We start from the raw sequence: 19,122 nt of genomic DNA, 5'->3' as shown, positions 1-19,122 counted from the left end.
CCCTGCAGGTAGGGCGTAAGAATTGTACCTGCTGCCCCCAATTGCATGATCGTAAGAGGCGACTAAATTTGGGACCTTATCTCTTCTCTCCTTTCTAAATAACTTTCTTCTTCCTAATGTCTCCCTTGACAATGCCTCACTTTTGGCCATTTGTTGAGCGTTCGCCCCTGTGAGGAAGGCTTTGGGTTCTGTCCCCTGGCCGAGACATACCAAAGTCTTTAAAAATGGTAGTTTCTACTCCTGCTTAACGCTCAGCAAATTAGGAGTTGGACGACTGGTTCGCCCATTGTCAGTATAATGTGACCGGGTGGGGCGTCCTGCTGGGTGTCTTCGGCAGTATGTTTCAGTGAGGTAGCACTATAAAGTCGGCATCAGTTCCGCGCTATCACAAGGAGACAAATACGAACATATCGCAGCCTCCAAAAACACACACACATGCACTACACGCATGCATCTTGCACACAGGGGAGGCCGTCCTTAAATGACCTTAGCTGTTAATAGGACGTTAAAAAAAATCAAACAAACAAACAAAATCTCAATCTCCCTACACTCAGGAGCCAAGGAATCAACTCAAGTTTCCTCTAGATCTCCCTACACTCAGGAGCCAAGGAATCAACTCAAGTTTTCTCTAGATCTCCCTACACTCATGATCAGGAACCAAGGAATCAACTCAAGTTTCCTCTAGATCTCCCCACACTCAGGAGCCAAGGAATAAACTCAAGTTTCCTCTAGATCGCCCTACACTCAGGATCAGGAGCCAAGTACTCAATTCAAGTTTCCTCTAGATCTCCCCACACTCAGGAACCAAGGAATCAACTCAAGTTTCCTCTAGATCTCCCCACGCTCAGGAGCCAAGGAATCATCTCAAGTTTTCTCTAGATCTCCCTACACTCATGATCAGGAGCCAATGAATCAACTCAAGTTTTCTCTAGATCTCCCTACACTCATGATCAGGAGCCAAGGAATCAACTCAAGTTTCTTCTAGATCTCCCTACACTCATAATCACGAGCCAAGAAATCAACTCAGTTTCCTCTAGATCTCCCTAAAATTCATGTATCTGCATTGATTGTAAAGTAAGTTTTAACACTTTTGTGATAAAAAATCATACAGATATATTTACATTTGCTCTGAATCCTTCCATTGCGATGCATTCATAAGGCGAATGTTGTTGTGAGACCATAACAACATTTGCTATTGTAACGTCATCAATCTCTATTGTGACATCATCAATTTCATTGTTGTCAAGACTTAATTTGCGGTTCAAAGAAGTGTTTGAAATAACGAAATAAAGCGTAACTACACTAACAAAATGTAACACACATTTTTATTACTGACAAACTTACATAAAGCCAGGCTTTTCGGGCTATAATAAGTTTGTCATCAATAGCAATGTGTGTTATAGGACCATAACAACATTTGCTAAAACATTCATTGCTGACATATTGCTATTGCTCACATATATAGTGTGGCACGTACCCTGTTAGATTTGTCAATTTATTTTAATTCTGTATATTCCTAAGATTATTAGATTATAGCAAGAATTATGTGACATTCAAAGCCATTACACATAATATGTATATGTATATATAGTAACAGTGATATTCATTTTTTGATACACATAACTGCAGTTACAGGTCAAACACTTATGATAATGATGACAGGTCAAACACTTATGATAATGATGACAGGTGATCAAACACTTATGATAATGATTCTAATAACTCATGTTGATATGAACCATCAAAAACATTAAACATTTAGCATTTTGCTAAAATGTTAGCTTTTCTGCGGAGTTCAGCTATTATTGAAAATCTTTTGATTAATTACTGATTAATCCAACACTTCCTTAACCTTACAGGATATTGAATGAAAGTTTGTATTACTCTTCCATAAAGAGTGAAGTAAAATAACTATAGAGCTCCAAATCTCTCGAAAGAGAAACAAACATTGAGATTATTAGCATGATACTTCAGGAAAAGAAAAATCAATAGCAAGGTTTCTTTTTGTCTATTATCAAAAATAATACAGAACATTGTTTGGTATATAATTAATCAGGTATGTTTTTATTATAATATCTAATTAACATTGTTTAAAATATACATTTATCAACCTGGTATACCTGACAATGATAAAGTAGTCTATAAATATAGACATCAACACATTCATAAAAACTAGGGAGGAGGGGGAGGTCCCTGTAGTGGACATAAGCTACATGTAGTTACCAGGCAACAAGTTAGAAAAGACGGATGACCAACTGACTAAACGGTGTTGTAATGTATCGGCTGTAAAACCTCTTTACAATTATCGTTACTTTGGATGAATACGAGACAATGTCCAGTATTCACTCGGACAAACCTGTACTGGTCAGTCACGTATCATATGACCCTCAATAGGGTTTACACAGCTACAAGCTCTACACATGCAAATAATGAAATTATCAAAACATCGATGTTCGCACAAAATTCATCTCTGGGTACTGCAAATTATCGTTTAAACAAACATCATACAATCGAATTATTACAAATTTACTTACTTAGACAGATGCTTGAGGATCTGGTTTTTCAATATTGATGCCATTTTGTCTTTTTAATTTCTCCAAATGACAATTATTAAGCAATCTCCATAGTGGTCTTCTTTCTGACCGCAAATTTCTGTTTTTCTGTAGCCATGATTAGATCGCTTATATCAAAACAAACAACAATTTATCATTTCTATTATTCTCGTATATTTCAATTTTGTGTATAGAATTGGAATAAAAATATCTTTATTTTAGTGATTTTGATGTCCTTAATATCTATTCCAACATAATTGTTTAAAAATAAAATATTTTTATCGATGCAAGGGACTACCGTCATATGGGTACACGCCCACTTCTGTATCCAGGGGCCCTGTAAAGGGAGCCATATACTGCATATATTTTGCTGATAAGCCAATATGTATGGCAAACTTTCTCGCCCTTTACCGAAAAAAATGATTTCGAAATAAAAATGATAATCTAAGAGATGTCGTCGGCAAGTGATACAATTTAAAAGAAAGTTATATAAATTATATATTTATTAAAAGTGTATGAAATGTCTTATAAAGTATAATATAGGCCTACATGTATATATGGTCAGCAAAAGTATATAAAATATTTCAAATGTATATGAAATAAGAGATATTTAATTAAAGTGTAGTGGAATTGGACTTGATCGATCGTCGGCGACAAGGTTGCTCAATTTGTAAAGCGTCCGTCTAGAGTTTGGAGTTTCCCAGGTTCGAACCCCGGTCTAGCCGTGCATTTTCCCCCATCTCCTCTTCAAAAATTATGAAAGATATGGACTATTTCCTTTAATTCGTTATATCAGTTACATTAAACAAAGCCGCATGATATGCTTTTTGAAAGTATATGGGATACATTTTAAAGAGATATTATTGGTCACAACCCGAATTTTGAAATGATTTTTTTTTTACAATTATTCTATTCTTGTGGATACTGAAGAGGAATGCTTCATTTCAGCATTTCCAAATTCCTTATAATTGACGTTATTTAAAATGAAGAAAAGCGGTATGCGTCTTACCCCTACTAAATAACTAATGGAGTAGAGTACCCTGGCCTGATATTTAGTCTTTTTGAACTGGGCAGCTATGACCTACTTTATAATTTGTACTATACCTAAAGCATTATTAAGTAGAACATATACCATGTAAATTTTTGAAAATAAGGGCTCTGGTTTCTCTATAATCAACTTAATATTATACCATGTTCCCATTTTTAACGTTTTGTACCCCCTCATTTATCGACGCATTTATTGAAGTGGGCGTCCCTCCTTTCATTTTGATTTATACTAGTATAGCATAGAGTCAAATAAATTTTCAGTTTACAGCTCTTACATGGTCTTCTAAAACGTTCAAATAGTCTCGGTCAATATCGCTTTCTCCTGTATATCCGCCTCCACAAAATTCCATAATTGATAAATAAGATGCGCGTTATTCCTAATAAAAAAAATGAAAAATGCAAAAAATATCTAACGTAATTTCAACTCAGGTTTCACTATTTATCTTTCACTAATACAACCTACATGAAATAAAGTGCCAAAAATAACGTAAATTGTTTGGAATGTCACACGTTGCATAAATGAGGAAAACAATGTACAAAACACAAATCCTTAAATTTAAATAATCTTGTAAAGCAGTGAAAATGAAACATGTTCAGATAAAATAGAATCACGGTGATTCCTCAATGCCCTTGTTGGTTTGTATTTTTCATAAATAGGAGAATTATAAAATGTTGAAGAAATAACAATGTGAAGTTAATCACACTATTACAGGTTTTCTGAACGATAGCACTTCCGGCTCTCTATTTTCGGAACTTGGCGAAGAAGGAAATCCAGACAGGAGAAAAAGGAGGAAAATCACCCAAAAAATGAAGAATATTATTATTTTAAGTGGTCTATTAGCTTAAACACATTTTGTTGCATAAATAGTTACAAAAGGATTAGTAGCAAGTTATGCCAACTTATTGAGTCCTTTTCCTGTAACAAGGTAATATTTATTTACAATCAAGCAATAGTCTATAATAAACTTAATTTATTTTACAACAATTAAGAAACAAGTTTTATAACTTACACAAATCACTCTTGTTGGACCGGATGTTACTGTGGGAGAAACCGGAGTACCCGGAGAAAACCCAAGTGGTCGGGCAGGTGACCCCATACCTTTTCACGTCCAATCGGGGAATCGAACCCCGGCCGCCTTTGGTGAAAGGCCAGTGCGCTATCCACTGCGCCACCCGACCACCCAATAGTTTAATTAGTCTATATTAAAAAAAAAAAAAAAAAAAAATAGCAGCGAAGAAAAAAAGGAAGATAAGTGGAAGCAGGAAGATCTAGATTGGAATTTGACCATGCTTATTTTGACTTAAAGTAATTAATATTTTTTCAATATGGTCTTGATTCAACCAAACGCCGCTACCCAACTGCTAGAATTTTATAACACTGCCATTTATTTTTTTTACTTTGCAGAACAAATGTGTCGTTCCTGCTTTCAACTCTGTGCTCTGAGACAATCCTGATTTTCTTATCATAAAATCGTCAGCCAATGTAGGATCAGGTTAAACTTAAAAAACACTCACAAGGAATACATTTCGCAGTTATTTTGGGCTTGGTTAGAACATTCAACATCTTACATAGAAAGGGACATAACTGTAGTTTCCTTGATCATGATTGTTAAGAATCAATAAATCGTCGAAAACTCTGTCGGGTTTATGATTTATTCTAGAATATTGAAATGATCGGCTACAGAGATTTTAATTGTTTCAAAATCCTAATCATTTAAATTTAATAAGTATTGTTCAGTCTTAGAATTAATTAGAATTTACGTACGATAGACAATAATAGTCTATACAGATTTATATAGCATATTAAAAACATCCGATTGAGCAGACCTTTTCCATGAAACTTTTACTTACAAACTAAGTACTTGATAACATTAAATCAAGGAAATCATCTGATGGCGCAGTGGATAATACACTCGTCTTTCATCAAGGCGGCCGGGGTTCGATTCCCCGATCAGACGTGCAAAGGATATAGGTTCATCTATACAACCCGGGTACTCCCCCATTAGACCCCCCACCCCCCACCCCCCGTGATTGATATAAGTTGAAATGAATTGATTCAAATAAATAAAGTTTATTTTTCTTTTTTCTTTTCTTTTTATTTCTATAAAGGATTTTTGCAACAACTTTTCATAATTTCATATTTTACGGTCATGTGATGCAATAATACGTGTAGTCACTGAGACCAGAGACGTATATTACAGAGCTAAATTATTGATCTTTACAAGTATTGTAACAATCTCATTTTAAGAACCTGGTTAGAAATATTATCAAATAATTAATATCTGAAGAAATTTTTGAAATTGAATGGTGAATTAAAAAAAAGGAGTTCGTGTTCTAATGTGTCATGAAAAATAACCCTCACACATCAAAGCCGCCATTTTAACTTGTTTATTCTTAAAAACCTGTATTTTCAGAGCTAAATTATTAAACTTTGCAAGTATTATAACAACCTCATTTTAAGAACCTGGTTAGAAATATTATCAAATAATGAATTTCTGAAGACTTTTTTGAAACTGTCTAAAGAACAAAAACGGAGTTTGTGTTCTCCTGAAGCCAGAATCATTCCCAATATATCAACACAGCCACGATGTGCAATCTTTCTATGTTTGGTGTTTTCTAAACTTAATCATTAAAGTTTACATTCAATGTAGCACTCCCAAACTGCATGGAAATCTCAGCTAGCTACGGGTTTAATACTACGTTGATTTTCGATGTTTTCTCATGGCATAATTATGTTTTGAATAAGACAGGATTATTGAATGCAGCGAACCGTATATCCAATATATAGGGATATACGTCTCTGCCGAGACCCAGCTGTCTCTCTCGGTTCTCAGATGATGGACAGGTCAGGCACCCCATCTATATCAATCCAGTTAATATGCATATTTTGAACTCCGATATCCTGTTCATTACTGTATCCATTCTGACACGCCCTTTACATGTCAAATTTACATATTATGATATCTGCATAACAGTGTAAGTTATGAAATCAACCAATAAATGCTGTATAGGTAAAATCATCAATCGACAAATAAAGACATCAATAATATTCTTATCCGAAAAGGGATGTTAAACATTCAACCCTGAACCACGGAAATCTAATTCCGGATCAGCATCAACTAAATTCAATGTAACTTCAAGCTGAGATACAGAAATACACAGATAAAGATACATAATGTATGAATGAATAAAGGGGTGTAATTACCTGTATGTCTTACCACGTAATACCATATCATGGCCAAAGGGCATTTCCGATACCTACCCCCTGTGAAATCACAGGTGAACTAATTACCCAGAGGTGTTACCTGTGAATGTTATGGCCAAAGGGCATGTATCCTCCAACTAACATAGGTAGTATGCAGGGGCGGGTCCAGGTGAGGGCGTAACGGTCGTACGCCCCCTTTCCAAAAAAAAAATTAAAAAAAAATATCGTAATATGCTAATATTGTATTGAATATGGCAATTTATCATATACATTAATTAAACACATAAACACCCTGACACTTTAACTATAAAATATACATGCTCCAAGTCAGGAACTGTTACATTAGTGCATTTCACAATTATTTTATGTTTTTTAGCAAAAAAAAGGTCCAAATTTTTATTTGACTCGCTCCGCTCGGCGACAGATTTGATTCTACGCCCCGCCCCCTCTTTCAAATATCCTAGAAACGCCCCTGGTATGGTGTACCAGCGCGTTTCTTTTTGTCCCCAGCGTTGAAAGAAAATATGTTGTTGAAAGTACTAAAGTCAATTTCGACAGAATACACTACAGGGGGGCCGGGACGACTAAGGGGTCGGAACGACTAAGGACGGACCAGGTAGGGGCCTAAACTACTAGGGGGTCGGACCGAGAGAGGCCGGAACGAGTTAACAAGGAAAAAGTGTATGTGAATCATAAACGATATTGTTTTTGATAAAATTTCTGAATTCTAACATATTTATTTTGTAGTAATGGTGGTACTGAAATGAAATTTACTGAAAAGTGTAAAATAGCAACACGAACATTTGTGTTTTTTTTAACAAAACCATTTCCTCAAGGGCGGATCCAAGATTTCGTGATGAGTTGTGTCAAACTATTTTCAGAATTAACCTTCCAATTATAGCATATACATGTCAGCTGAGACCGCCAATACATCCAGATTAATCCAGATTTAAACATATTTTATTTGCAAAAAAAATAACATTGGGATTGGGCACAAGTTTTCTAACATATATAAAGCCCTTTCCCAATAGAATTTAACAATAAGACATATATATACATCATATTTACAAAATAAACGAGAGAGAGAGAGAGAAAGCGAGAGAGAGAGAGAGAGAGAGAGAGAGAGAGAGAGAGAGAGAGAGAGAGAGAGAGAGAGAGAGAGAGAGAGAGAGAGAGAGAGAGAGAGAGAGAGAGAGAGAGAGAGAGAGAGAGAGAGAGAGAGAGAGAGAGAGAGAGAGAGAGAGAGAGAGAGAGAGAGAGAGAGAGAGAGAGAGAGAGAGAGAGAGAGAGAGAGAGAGAGAGAGAGAGAGAGAGAGAGAGAGAGAGAGAGAGAGAGAGAGAGAGAGAGAGAGAGAGAGAGAGAGAGAGAGAGAGAGAGAGAGAGAGAGAGAGAGAGAGAGAGAGAGAGAGAGAGAGAGAGAGAGAGAGAGAGAGAGAGAGAGAGAGAGAGAGAGAGAGAGAGAGAGAGAGAGAGAGAGAGAGAGAGAGAGAGAGAGAGAGAGAGAGAGAGAGAGAGAGAGAGAGAGAGAGAGAGAGAGAGAGAGAGAGAGAGAGAGAGAGAGAGAGAGAGAGAGAGAGAGAGAGAGAGAGAGAGAGAGAGAGAGAGAGAGAGAGAGAGAGAGAGAGAGAGAGAGAGAGAGAGAGAGAGAGAGAGTTTGATTTTAAAAGTTGACAATCGTTTTAGACACAGACTTATCCAGTTCCTGTTTATAAATATTGTGTTAAAAAACACACTAAACCAATTCACAAATTAGAGCGAGACAGAATTCTTTTCTTTTCGAGTTTGAATTTCACGTATATTTGGGAACCTGTTTCTTTTCTTAAAGAATATTAATAGAATATGAATCAATGTTTTTTTTTGTGGTTCAGTTTTGGGTAATTACTTCAAGATACAACTGAGTGACGAGTGGGCAAGCTGTTTAATTATTTCACGGAATTAGATATCTAAGTCCGCGATTATTTGTAAAAATGTTGTAAAAAATAATTGAAACGTCGTTGAATTGAGTAGGAAAATAGTGCCTCACAACGGTACACTTTTCATATATTTCAATACACGTTTTAAAGTCATGTTATTTGTATATTTCATTTATCAGTATATTAAATTTTCATAATTACACCTCTTATATTTTATGCCTTCCTTTTTATGTATGATTGGACAGGACGTTGATAAAGTTGAAACATATATATGGCAATGTAATATAATATAACCACGGACTTAGAGAGTCAATCAATACTAATCTAATTCTGTGATATAACATTGTTGGACTTTTTATTTTAAAATATTTATTCAGAGCTGGTAGTATTAACAATTTTAATTCCGTCGTTTTACAGTACTGAATGGGTAAACAAAGTGAAACAAACAAATTAACATTTGAATCAGAACTGTCAATTGATAACGACAAAATTACCCCTTAGAGACCCCCTGACATTTCTCGTCCGGATATGACATCATGCTTCTACTTTCAGACAGGAAATGGATGTGCCTGAAATGTGAGTGTCTCGCCGAAATAAGCAAGGTGATAAATAACTTCTATCTCCTCAAAGGTAATGTTTATTTACTATATGGTCGAGTTATTGGAATGGTGATATGTTTCTTTACCAGACAGGAACATAAGCAAAGCCAAAATAACTTTAGTTATTACGAAAACTACATGAAAATCCCCATGTTTACGTTCTGTTTACATTCGATACTCCTCTTGGACTTTCATATTGTAACACGTGCATTTGACATACTTTCATCATTTTCATAAATAGAGAACTTTACCAAATACTACAAAATCCATAGCATATCATTGATCAGAAGATGTCTTTGATATAAAATGTTATTTGATTATAAGCTTCATGAGTAACGTTTCTCAAAATTTCCCGTTAAGATTTTTTCTGAATATTCACATTAAGAAATCTCGGCATTCCACAGACATTCCATTGTCATTCATTCATGTTTTATGACTATGTGATAATAGAATGATGATATTAGTTGTTCTTTTTTTATGTAAAACATAAGTACGTTTGCTGTAACTGAGATATGGCAATTAAAGCCTTATGGATACCTGTTTAATTAGTATAATATGTGAAATGACTACAATTAATGTACCTGTGTCTGGACCAGACATTTGCAGTAAACAACTTGCATTCTTGTAAACCAAAGATCTCTCATCCTAGAACAGTAGGCTTACAAGGCTGTTGTTCACCTGTATCAGGGATTGTGTTATATGTGTAGTGGAGCTGATCTGTCACTGGTGTCCAGGTAGCTTATTTGGGAAGAGCTAAAGCATGACGATGTGTTGAGAGTTTGCCATAGGTCTGGGGTACTCCTATAACATGAGAGGCCGCTGGTCATCCTTTTTTCTATCAGATATGATTTTGCCGACTGCGACGCCTGTATCTCGCCGTGTTAAACCTCTAACATTGTTGGAGTAAGGTGACTGGGGTTCAAATCCCAATCTGGATTTGCTGTATTTTCCTTATCATGTTACAGTAAGCACTGTCAGTCTTCATGTGCTTGGAAAGAGGATACCCAAACCCAGGTATATAGTTCAAGGGTAAGAAGTTGCTGGGGGAAGTTTATAGGATCAATGTTATATATGAGGATATTATATGTATATATGTGTCAGATGGTAGAGCGGTGGGCTGGGAACCTGGGGGTCGTGGGTTCGATTCCCAGTGGAAGTACACTACTCTAGATCGTTTTCCTGTTACATATACAATTGATATTGAAAACGGGTGATATTGACGTATTACCTGTCTAGCTCCAGATACCTCCATCATTCTTATATTAACTGTAATAGGAAATGGCAACTACATTGTATTAACCGACAAGCTTTGTTAATTTTTTAACTGTTTGATCAATCTTCATATATATTTTTTTAAGAAGCTCCTGATCATGAACTTCAATGAGTTTACATGTATGAATTACAAAATAATTCAGGTCAACTGCTTCCACATCCTTGGAAACCTCTTTGGTAGTTTATATTTATTAGGGTTCACTGTTGATGTGTTCTTACACCTTCCTCTACTCTTTATATAATAACTGTACCATTTCCTCTCAAAAGACACTTATGGGAGTATGGATGCCATGATTACTCTCTGCTTAACTGACGTTGTTGCAACTTTCCTCCATAGCTACATATACCAAAATGCTGTTTGACACTGCTGGGATGACCATCTGAAGCTGGACCCATTTCACGTTATTTATTTATATAAGGAGTCTTGATTATCCCCTCATTGCTGCCTTCATCACAACCTGTAATGCAAGTTTGACCTTTCAGGTGACCTCAACTTGAATGTACAGAAATGTATCATGTCTCTGTGACTTTGATTTCTTGTTCCTGTATTTGGACTTGTATGATCTTGTTAAATCCAATAATCTCAACCATTGTATGCCTTTCAGGCTTTGACCTTCTGCATTCTCCCTTTTCACAAGACTTTGATCTTGATTAGTCATTTGTGAGGTCAAGTTGACCTTAATGACTCAGATGATTTGATTGTCATAGTGGCATTTTTATATGTCTTAATAACATTGAATCCATTAACTGACCTTGGCCTTGTTGGTGACCTTTGAGTAATCTGGATGATTGCATATGTATGGTATTGTTGCCTTCTTGTTGACCTTGATGACCTTGCCTTCATAGTGACCTTGATGACCTTGAACTTGATCTGGATGAGTTGTGTATAATAATGTAATCATAAATATGGTCATTGATGACCTTGTCTTGAATTTGATGGTGACCTTGATGATAATCTTGATGATAACCTTGACACCTTTGGTAACTTTGTAGTACGTGACAGACCCCCAAGATTATGATTACCTTGCTAATGACACCAAATTTATGATAATCCAATGCATTTTGTCCCTGAAAGACGTTGACAGCACACCAATGGAGTTCTACAACTGCAAGTCCTGCCTGACCTTAGTTGTATTAGAGGTTCACTCTGCCAACTGTACCATTGTTAGTAATTCTATAGGTATCAAGTACTAGTAATATCATATTTTACTGGTGGTGATGCTAACAAAGGTTTTATCATAAACGCTGTACTTCATATACTAACGGAAATATAAAACCCAACTTCAGTTTTGGCCTATAGTTAATAACTTACCTACACGTTGACCAATTTCAGTGAAATTTGGTCGTATGTTTGCTCCTGGTACTGTCATAGCTAGGGGTGCTGGCTCAATTTGTGTGAGGCCCAAAGACAAAACCTTGCCGTACGCTTTTAGCGACATTGTCAAAATTAAAGCATCTCGGGCATATCCACCTGTGAGTAACTCGAAAACCATTCCAAAACGAACTTCTGACTGTTTGACTGTCGTGCCTTTGGAAAATTGGCATACATCATTGATAAGCAGAGATGCTGATCTGCCCGAGAGTGCACATGGTTTGAAATGCATTGCACGATTTTAACTTAAAGTTTTGGTGTCCTATTGTTGGACTGTTACTTAATCAATGGCAACATCAGCGCAAATGCATGCGTTAAGGAAAAGGACTGATCTGGAGGAGGGCTTGGGGGAACATTTCTGATGGTGTTTAAACCCCCTCAGTTGTCATCCAGGACAATCTCACAGCTATTAGAGCTAGGCAAGTATCTTGTCCTTTAATCCCACGTCATTCCCCAGAATCTGACCTTCCAGAAGAATAACATGCCAGGCTACATGATGCAAGGGTATGTTGTGCTTTTCTACCCCAAAACAATGTCCCAGTAGCTAGTCAGTACTTGATTGGTCACCATACAGTCCAGATTTGTCCCCCATTGAACATTTGTGGGGTACAAACTGGACAGGCAGGTTAGAAAATGCACCAACGCCCCAAACAACGTCGCCCAGCTAGCTAATACAGGTTCTTTTAGAGGAATGGAAAAATATCCTAGTTCAAAGAATAAACAGGCCGATAGCTTCGATGGTCAGGACGTTACCCGGTATGGACAATGATCTAGGCCCATAGTATTGTATAGACTGGATCAGGTTATGGATGGCTCTATGCGACGTCATTTTTGACACAGCCACTTAATTTTTGTGTTACAACATTCATTTTTTCTCATAAGTTAATCCGAAAGGGTCCAGTTAAATGTTAAATCACGGATAATAATTTGTGAACCGCTTTGAGACGATCTGCAAACTAGGTTGAACCATCCATTATTATTATTATTATTATTAAATCAAACTCTTCAATAACCTTTCTGAAATGGACCAGCTCCAAAAAATTGTCTTTTTTCCCCGACAGTATACTAACGAAAGTGTTAGTACTGGTATATACGTACTATATCTAGCAATGTACATTGTATGTGTGGTGTTATATACGTATACTGGCGGTTTACACTGCCGAAGGTGTTTGTATTTAGACATTATATCTAGCAGCTTCAGTCTGTGTACACACTACACCATTGTGGGCTGCTGTGGAAATAGAAACCTTAGGCTAGTTGTTTTATGAATAATTGAACACAATAATCATCATTATGATATTGATAAACGGTGGAGACAGGCTGACGTGTTGTGCTGGGAAGTGTTGAAGGCACGTGGCCCCGGTCATTACAGGTCATTAAAACACACACGAATCCTGTTACATGTATGATTGATTTATAATCATAGGTAGTATATACATATTATAAGTAATAATCAATAACGAAAAATAATAAGATCTAGAATTATTACCTCTGATGGTTTTCTAAGTTAACCAGCTTAAACAAATACTAAAAAGTATATATCTCTTTTTTACAACTGTTAATTATTAACTGTTCCGACAGAAGTATGATTTTGTCTTTTTAAAATTAATTTACTTTATTGTAAGTTTTAGTTGGTAGCAACAGTGTTTTTCTTACCTTGTGTAACAAAGGGTTTGCTATATAAGTATAAAACCTTCACCATATGTGCATAATGTTTATATTATATAAAATGAATTCAGTCTATAACAAAAAGTGATATTACCTACAATTGTTCAGACAACAATAGAAGAATGGAAATTGCCAGAAAAGAATTGCATTGAAACGCAATTTATCTTTCCACTGATCTAGATTGATCAATTACCTTTTATCAGGGGAGATAACCATCTTTAGTAATTGCCTGTTTGTAACTGTATAGTGTACAGAGACACATTCTGACATGGTACCTGCTCATTTATTCCTTACTCGGGTGTAATTGCTATATCCCCCCTCCCCCCACAAAGAACATACAGAGATATATACTTTTAGCATTTGGATAAGAAATGTAAATAGACGGAGAAATAGATATCGTCGGTCCATTTACATTTTTTGTCTGTTTGTCTGTATGCAATTTCGTTTCCTTTTAGAAATTTGACATGGTGATACACTGTAATGTGTAGATGTGCAATAGGGAATTAAAAAGTTTGTAAGGTCAAGGTCAAAGGTCACTATATCTAAAAATATACCATGGAGGCCATGGAGGGTACAGTCCTTAAAACAGAATCCTAATAACTGATATCTGGATGTGTAATAGGAGGTTTAAAGAGCTTCTAAGGTCAAAGTCAATGTCACTTTTACTAAAAATAGATTATATTTGACTGGAGGTAACAGTCCTTATCTCAGAATCCAAAAATCTATTTGAAATTTGACATGATGATACAATGTGATATGTAGATGTGCAATAAGGGTTTAGAAAGTTCCAAAGGTCAAAGTCATTGTTTCTCAACATAGACCATGGGGGCCACAGCCAGGCTCATGCTAAATATAATTCAGTATTTTTTGTTTCACAGCAGGTATCATTTGCCCTAATATTTAATGCTATCTTTGGAACAAAGAATTGCACAAAGTTCAAACAATCCACTGCTTCAAGTTTATAATGAAGTTTTCCTTCACAAATATTTCACTTCATCAGTTTACGTTTGAGGAAGTAATGCCCTTAAAATATATCTAATTTTGAAAAATTGAGGCAACTCTGGGGGAAGGCCTTTTTCTGAAGCAATACAATGATATATGCTCCTTTTAACCAGTTCTAAATAAACAGATATATGGTAGAATGACTTTGCTATGTTTTTAAGGTTTTTTTTATTATAAAAAAAACCCTGTTTTCCTCTACAGAAGCCATTTGCTAACCACCCTAATGTAAAATTTATATCTGAGTGGCAACACAAGATTGTACAGCAAGGGAGATAACTCTAACTGCCTTAGAAATGAACTGTTTATAATGGTCAAGTCTTTTAAGTGTCCAATATTTCTCAGTTCAGTGTGAAAGATCACTATGGAACTCTATAGAGAGCAGAAATGGTTATACATTTCTATTACACTGAGCAGTCAGCATAAGACATTTTGTAGCGGTTGGACATTTTTTGAACCCTCTTTGTTTTGATGTGTTATTAATTAGTGGATGGGGTATTACAATTGTACATGTTTGTCTTTTCTGTCAGTTTGTCCGTTTGCACAACACCTTTGGTAAACTTAACATTTATGCATAGTTAGCTTTGTAGACTTTTACTGAAACATTAGAATTATCCTAAAGTCATCAAATTTCATTAATGGATACATATTGAGGAGTGTGCTAAAACAATGTGTAAAATGTAGGTCACTGTGACCTATATTTTAATTTCTACTGTACTGAATTTGGTTAGATTTTGAAGTTAATCAGCTTCAATTTTCTGATTGGATTTGCATTTAGGTCTATTGCAGTGAAACATGGGTAGGTATGTTTTACATAGATTTTCCTTGTTTAAACAAGTTTAAATAGTTTCTTTATATATACTATTTAATTGTCAAACTGTCAAATCCTTCATCTTTAATGACTGTTTGATATTTACTCAATGAATATTTAACATAATTCTGTATAACTGTATTATATAATGTATTTTTTGGTTTCACCATGCATATTTTACAAATTCTTGGTGAATCACAATTGACCAATTAAAAACAAATTCCAATGTGTGCAAAATTCTAAACTTGTGTGTAAACAATATCTACTCCAAGTTTTTAGGAGAAAGAATTTTGAGTTTGATAAGGAATGTTTTGTATGGGACAAATTGTGTAGGTTATGTCTCTTGGTAGTACGTGGTGTAGTGATAACATACTAAGAAAGATAACTCTTACTCAAAATCTTGATGCTTGTCCACATATATATATATATTCCTGGGCAACCCAGGCCATGAAGGCCATCGGAAAGAATCACTGTACATGAAATAGGGAAATTATGTGCAAGATCCTTTAACTTGTTAAACTCAGCATTCAAATGTCTGTGGATACTTTGTAAAAATATGCAAAATTAATATTTTCACCAGGGGCCTGTTTGTTATTGCGGAACGATCGGTATATCCGTTTTTAAATATAACATTTTCGCATATAAATCCTAGCAGACCTGCAAAAGTGTATGCAGGCCTTGCAAGGCTTGGTCAAGGCTTGCCTGAAAGCAGCATCAGATCACTAGCTATAGGTCCAACCTTATTTCATAAACGAACAACTCTGGTCCAACCAGTTCAGCCATTTGGACCGCGATAAATTAAAACGGCCCATGTAACTTTCAAAAAGTAGCTTGATCCTTAAGAATTCAAGAATAGAAAATAGCACTCAGATCATGTAATTCAGTCAATTCTTAAAACAATAAGCATTTTCAATCTTTACCTGTATGTACCTTTTAGAAAGCAGGGGTACCATTACATGTATAAGAATTATTTTCAAAGCTCCTGGTAGGGGGAAGTAAGCCCAGTCCAGTAATCCACTTACTGAAATATGACATTCATAATATTTCTATTACTTGCATTGCTAAGGGCAAGTAAAGTGAAAATTTTTACTTGCTCTGGTTTGAAAGGATGTTGTCTTGGGCATCTGGAAGGAAGATTCTTGAACCTCTGTAAAGATTGTACCGTTCTGCCCAAAATGTATCTTAATTTGTTGAAAATCAGTTCAAAATTAGGATTGTTTTGATAAGTTCTTAATTCTTTTATATTTCAGTGTGCTTCACCATGAGATGACATTGCAGTGACCTAGGTACATTTAAGTACGGGTACATTCCAAAATGGAGGCTGGGGCGACAGCCGGGGGATCCTCGGCTAACGTCCAGTCACCGCCAGCATCTGCTGCGGCGACAGCGGCCAAGTCACTGCTCTATCACGACTACGCCAATGACTCAAAGCTGTCCATCTCTCTACGTCGCTACAAACTGAAGGACCAAGTTGTGTGTCCCAACTGTGGTCAATTCCACGAGCCCCATGGAACTCACTTGTATGACTACCACCAAGCAGTGGACGAGGACCTCATGTGTCAGATCTGCCTCCAGCCGCTGGTCAATCCACTGGACACTCGTTGTGGCCATACTTTCTGTTCACGATGCCTACACAACTACCTCAAGATCCAGAGCCAGTGCCCCGTCGACCGGCAGCGCCTTGACGACATCGACATACAGCAGTCCAGCATACTTGTCAGGAGGTAATTATATATAAGTCATTACAGAAATTTATTTACAGGTATTGTAAACAGGATTTTGAGAACACTTTGGATGAATTTGTATTTCGTGATCCCTGCAAGGTCAACGCCAAGGTCACTGTTTCTATAAAGGTCAACCATTGCTATTTTGTCAGTAGTTTCTTCATTGTCATCGATCTAAACTTAAGGGAAATCATGTCTTACACTTTTTTTTAATTAACCCATTCATGATTAGAAAAGGTCTTGATTTAATCTTGAATTTTAACTCAATTAAGGGTTTCTGGCATATTCTGCTTTTTAAAAATTGTTCACTTCATTTCAGTTAAAAAAAAGTGACTCAGTGTAGTTCATCAAATGTGTAGTTTCCAAGGTTAAGAGCTCGAGGCAGTCAAAAGAAAACCTAAAATTGTTGATAAAATAAGTATTAAAGAACTCAGTTTTTTGGTTTAAAAAAAACCCTGTATACATATGTTATCTATGTGTATGGAAATTTGCATTAAATTATTTATGAATATCTTGTTAACCATTAACAAATGTAATTCTCCTGACTGGAATGTTCTCTGTATCTCTTTAACCTGAAGAACGCTCAAGTTGTCAGGCTTGAATTTTTCCGAATTTGACTTTATTTGAATGGAGTGTGATCCTTTATATACATTCAACCGACGGACATTATATTGTTTGCTGCAGTGAATTTTTTGTATAAAAAAAGCATCATTACACACATACAGACATAACGTTTTCACAATCACACTTGTTCATGTACATTGTAATAAAGATATTGTGAGACTTAACCCTTTCACCCCTATGTAACTTGAGTAGACTCTACCAAGCAATGAGTTGGATGAGCCCATTATGGTCTACAGTGGTGAAAGGGTTAATCTTTGATATTAGTTTGGTACAGTATGTATGCTAAATACCTTTTTTAAAAAATGAGTCATACATGATTTAGGAGAGACACACTCTAAGGGGAATAACTCCACTTGCTTTATGGTCTACAGCATATCTCAAATTTGATTCTGTTCATAACAAAGGCAGTAATATAAATATTTAAAGTAATACACTGTTGTATATGTAAACTATATGAACTGTAAATACTTTTATGTTAAAATAAAATCTTGCTTTTAAAAAAATCTTCAATGCTATATTTAGATAACAAAACTTTGTAAATTTTGTTATGTAAATTAATAGATCTCAATGCCACCTAGCATTTACTTCTGAGGTACTGATGCCTTTTTTTTGACATCGCATAGAATGTCTTTGTGTCATTTAGTTTTTGTTGAATCAAAATATCCGATGAGAGCAACTTGTCCATCAGAATGTTTATTTTCAAACCACTAGCCCGAAATGAGAGAGAAACAAATCTTATCAAGACATCCAATCTTCCTCAACACCATAAAATAACTGAGTAAATCCCTGACATTGCCTTTTGGTAATTACAGTTGCCATATACCAGATTGTGATATGGATTATTACATCCTGATAGGCATGGCTAGGTCTTTCGACTGAGTGTCTTGTTGTTAAGGTTGATGGAGGAGCAATGATTATAATGTCCATAGCTTCATTGGTCAATGATACATGTAATGACAAGAGTGGTTCATGGTACCATGATACATGTAATGACAAGAGTGGTTCATTGTACCATGATACATGTATTGACAAGAGTAATTCATGGTACCAAGATACATGTAATGACAAGAGTGGTTCATTGTACCATGTTACATGTTATGATAAAAGTGTTTCATGGTACCATGATACCTGTAATGACAAAAGTGGTTCATGGTACAATGATACATGTAATGATGAAAGGGATTCATGGTACCATGATACATGTAATGACAAAAGTGGTTCATGGTACAATGATACATGTAATGATGAGAGTGATTCAGGGTACCATGATACCTGTAATGACAAGAGTGGTTTATTGTACCATGATACCTGTAATGACATGGGTGGTTCATTGTA

The 19,122-nt window shown here is 35.8% G+C and overlaps 2 protein-coding genes across 3 annotated transcripts in view; one reads left to right on the top strand and one right to left on the bottom strand.

The window, feature by feature from the left end:
* The window catches only part of LOC110459969 (UHRF1-binding protein 1-like), a 94,693-nt gene extending 92,030 nt beyond the window's left edge, over positions 1-2,663 (bottom strand). For both annotated transcript variants that reach the window (XM_021512548.1, XM_021512549.1), the window contains exon 1: positions 2,535-2,663. In XM_021512548.1, coding sequence (XP_021368223.1) covers positions 2,535-2,578 — 44 coding nt within the window. In that variant the 5' untranslated portion in view covers positions 2,579-2,663. The remainder of the gene's footprint in view (positions 1-2,534) is intronic.
* Positions 2,664-9,263: 6,600 nt separating this feature from the next.
* LOC110459915 (ligand of Numb protein X 2-like) overlaps positions 9,264-19,122 on the top strand; it is a 94,253-nt gene continuing 84,394 nt past the window's right edge. The window contains exons 1-2 of the mRNA XM_021512422.1: positions 9,264-9,348; positions 16,690-17,163. Coding sequence (XP_021368097.1) covers positions 16,754-17,163 — 410 coding nt within the window. The 5' untranslated portion in view covers positions 9,264-9,348; positions 16,690-16,753. The remainder of the gene's footprint in view (positions 9,349-16,689; positions 17,164-19,122) is intronic.

This window comes from Mizuhopecten yessoensis, unplaced genomic scaffold (genome assembly GCF_002113885.1).
Source record: "Mizuhopecten yessoensis strain PY_sf001 unplaced genomic scaffold, ASM211388v2 scaffold10275, whole genome shotgun sequence".
NCBI lineage: Eukaryota > Metazoa > Mollusca > Bivalvia > Pectinida > Pectinidae > Mizuhopecten > Mizuhopecten yessoensis.
The sequence above is the reverse complement of the archived record's forward strand: the minus strand, read 5'-3'. Positions and strand labels throughout refer to the sequence as shown.